Below are 3,939 nucleotides of genomic sequence, written 5' to 3' on the forward strand. Positions count from 1 at the left end.
GCAATGTTCAACCGCAAATATTCCTCCAAACTTTTTACATTCCACCAAGTACGTGTCAATTGTTTATGTAGATCAATGAGTTCCCCTGAAATTTTCTTAAAAGTAGCATCACCCCTCTGTTCAGTTTCAACTGTCCCAGAGAAAACAGAGTTGGATTGGCTTAACCATAAAGATTCCCTAGACTGTAGGTCCATGACGTACAAATAATCAAGTATATCCAAAATAGTAAACCAAATGATCACAAAGGTAAAAGGTCGTTAAACCATTAATTATAAGTCACAAGTTTTAAGAAAGGCGTGCTCAGAACCGCAGAAATGGTGACCATGAATAGAGGTCACCCAAACAATGTAGCTTCAACAAAGAGGGGGGAACGGCACTGCCCAGGTATAAACACAAGCCAAGGTGCAAAATAAACTTATGCAGTAAAGAAGGAAGAAGAAAAAGCATGCACCTATATGGCAACAATTGTGAATAACAAATTTTATTGAGTCTAGAACAGGATATACAAACTAACGGACACAAAACAATTAAAAACAATTAAAACACTGTGCCACACAGAGCACAGGCGACCCCCCTTTTTTAAGGGTGTGGGAAAGAATTCCCAACCCCGGGGAAACCCACAGCCGTCCAGAAATCCCCCACCTGAAGAAAAAACCCCCACAATAAACAAAGTATAGCAGTGTAAACAGTGTCAGGAGAACCTGACTATGGTTCAATACAATACCTCCTACCAATGAGTGAGCATGAAGCGGAGTAGGCAGATATGACGGGGGAGGGGGGGTGGATCGGCTGTGGGCCAGGAGACCCCACGCGTTACGTCACGCTAACGTGACTTCCTCAGGGGTAATGGTGGTTGCTGTGCTCGTCTCACCTATATACCCAATTTGCCCCCAATTACCTGTGACAGGAGTGTGAAGGGGAAGGTCCGGACATAGGAAGTAGTGGGCTTGACCCCTCAGCCGGAAGTGGATGATGCCGCATGCGCATGCGCTGTGCGATCAAGGTGTAGTAGATACGAGGCGCCCAATATCAAAGCGGCGCATGCGCCAAGCGGGGGCGACCCGCTGATATGACATATGAAGTAAAAGTGATGTAGCCGCGAGTATGCGCATGCGCATATGACACTAAGCGCAGGCGCCAGCATTGCCAGGGTAATCATGAAACAAATACAATTGGGTAAATACAAACAGTAATGAAACAAACCTAAGTGGAAAAAGGGACAAGGGGGGAGGAGGGGAAAGGGGGGGGGGGAGGGGCATACAAGTGAGACGGGGCAGCAACCAAAAATGAAAAGAAATGAAGTGTCACAATGTAAATGAAAATATCCACAAAACACATGACAGTCAAGGAAGTTCAGGAAAAGCGGCACAATCATATGCATAATGTAATTATATAGTAGAGATCAACAAAATGGAGATACAATTGCATAATGTACAACTCTAGGATCAAGGGAAAACTGAAGAATAGGGCATGGGGATCAGAGGAATCAGGAGTCGAAGTGGAGCAGCGAAGGAGGAAAGATGTCCTGTTGGAATCCTGGCCATGGATGTCGACATTCCCAACCAAGGACCGCCGTAGTCGGGAGGAGAGGATGGGCACGAGGGGTAAGAATGAGCCAAGGGAAGCAAGTAGGTTAGTGTTGCATGGGTTAGAGAGCTGGAAGAATATATAATGAGAGAATATGATGGTTAAAACATTAGTAAAAATGTGATATTTAAGTATGTGCGTGTGTACATGTGTAGGAACTGCATGTGTAAGGTGGTGCGTGGAAAGAGAGAAGGTGAGGTAGGTGCCAAGTGGTGAAGAACGCTGGAGGGAGGGAAGTAAAGATGCCAAGGGAAGAAGGAGTGGAAGGGGAAGTGCTAGAATGAGGGGGACCCGTGAAAGAAGAACCCAAGTATGGGGTCCCAGTGAGTGGGCGTGTCACATGCAAACCAATAAATAGGCCACCAGGGAATTGGTGGGTGTGCATGGGGGAATGTGGGGAGGAATAGATGAATATGCAAGCCACAGGTGAGAGGAGGTGGAAGGTGATAAAATAGTAAGTATTACTGACCTGTAAAACCTGGACGAAAAGAAATGGTGATAACCTCGTGGATGTATCTAAGTGATGACCTAAAAATAAGAGGTAAGTAGGCATAGTTGTGGAGAACATATGTATAAACATCGTGATACCAACCCTGACTAACACAATGCAAAAACACTACAATGTATCCAAAAAAGAAAAATGTTCTAAGGCAACTTACCTTGATGTTGTTTTATTCCCTTGATCATTGTTTGTAGAAGCCAGTAAAGAGGAGATCCTCATTCAAGCCTTTCGGTGCCTGACAATCGAGTTTGAAGATCCATCGTGCCTCGCTCCGAAGCAGAGCTAAGGTAGTATTTCCACCCCTCGGATTCTTACGTATAAGTTCCAATCCCATCACTTTGGTTCCGTGGGTTTTTCCTTTATGGCACATTCTATAGTGTGCTGCTACCGTGGACAAAGGTTTGTCTTGGCCAAAGTGAGTATCAGCATTTGATATTGTAGACAAATGTTGTTGAACGCGTTTGCGCAGTTCCTGCGTTGTTTGTCCAATATATAATTTGTTACACGGGCATCTTAGTGCATATACAACGTTCCTGGTCTTGCAGTTGATGTAATGGTGGAGTTTGTATTCAACACCCGAAAGTGGGTCATGGAAGGTCTCACCAGTCTGGATTAGTGGGCATACCGAACAATTACCACATGGGTATGTCCCCCTAATTTTGATTCCTCTACCCGTCGAACCTCTGTGTCGCTGGAAGTGGCTATGTGATAAGTTATCCTTCAAGTTCTTTGCCCTTCTTGCGACCAAAGGAGGATTGGGGGGAATGTGGGAAGCTAGTCTCTCATCACTCAGTAAGATATTCCAATGTCGTTTCAACAGGTGACGTATTTCATCCCACTGATTATTGTAGGTCACAATTAATTTTGGGATATCTGATGTTGTGGTGACATGTGTCTCAAGGAGGCTTGAGCGGTTGGCATCCCGCGCTCGCTGATATGCATGTGAAATTACCTTCTTAGGGTACCCTCTGTTTTTTAGTCTGGTCGTTAGATCCCGGGAGTGTTCCTGAAAGTCCTGTTTACTCGTACAATTCCGTCTAATACGTAAAAATTGACCAATCGGTATTCCATCACGGACGTGTTGTGGGTGGAAACTCCCATAGTGAAGCAGGCTATTGGTCGCCGTTTGTTTTCGAAACAGAGTGGTGAGAATTCTCCCATTATCCACACGAATCCTTAGGTCCAAGAAATCTGCTGAAAGAAGAGAGAGGTGGGAAGTAAGACAGATATGCCAGGGATTCACATTAAGATGTTCAATAAATTGTTGACATTCATCCAAGGTTCCGGTCCAGAAAAAGAGGATGTCATCGATAAATCGATGCCAACCTATAACATGTTGCTGGAAGGGCGATGAGGGATAGACGTGCAACTCCTCCCACCAACCCAAAAAGAGGTTGGCGTAGGAGGGTGCACATCTAGCCCCCATCGCCGTCCCCGACACCTGTCTGTAAAAGGTGTGGTCAAAGACAAAGTAGTTTTGTTTCAAGATGAAGTCCAAGAGGTCCAATAGGAAGGAGTCATGCATGCGGTTACCCGTGCTGTTGGCATTCAAAAAGTGTGCCACTGCCCGGATACCATCTATGTGTGCAATGTTGGTATAAAGCGCTTCCACATCTAGCGTGACAATGTACGTATTTGGTGGCAATACAACATTTTCCAATTTTTTGATAAGATGAATAGAATCACGTACATAAGAGGGCAAAGATAACACCATTGGTTGCAGATAAAAGTCCAAATAGATACAGGGTTTCTCACAGATGCCACCAATACCCGCTACGATGGGTCTACCAGGGGGATGAGTCAATGACTTATGCACCTTAGGAAGTAGATAAAAGGTGGGAACTATTGGG

At 45.0% G+C, this 3,939-nt stretch overlaps 1 protein-coding gene across 1 annotated transcript; it reads right to left on the minus strand.

Moving 5' to 3' along the window:
* Positions 1 to 1,362: 1,362 nt before the first annotated feature.
* On the minus strand, positions 1,363 to 3,523 carry LOC140120482 (uncharacterized). The gene is made up of 2 exons (XM_072139508.1): positions 2,247 to 3,523; positions 1,363 to 2,115 (listed from the first exon to the last, which is right to left on the minus strand). Exon 1 carries the CDS (start codon positions 3,513 to 3,515, stop codon positions 2,271 to 2,273), a length of 1,245 nt encoding a protein of 414 aa, XP_071995609.1. The 5' UTR covers positions 3,516 to 3,523; the 3' UTR covers positions 1,363 to 2,115; positions 2,247 to 2,270.
* Between the last annotated feature and the right edge of the window lie 416 nt (positions 3,524 to 3,939).

The sequence above is a fragment of the Engystomops pustulosus genome, chromosome 3 (assembly GCF_040894005.1).
Source record: "Engystomops pustulosus chromosome 3, aEngPut4.maternal, whole genome shotgun sequence".
In the NCBI taxonomy this organism is placed as follows: domain Eukaryota; kingdom Metazoa; phylum Chordata; class Amphibia; order Anura; family Leptodactylidae; genus Engystomops; species Engystomops pustulosus.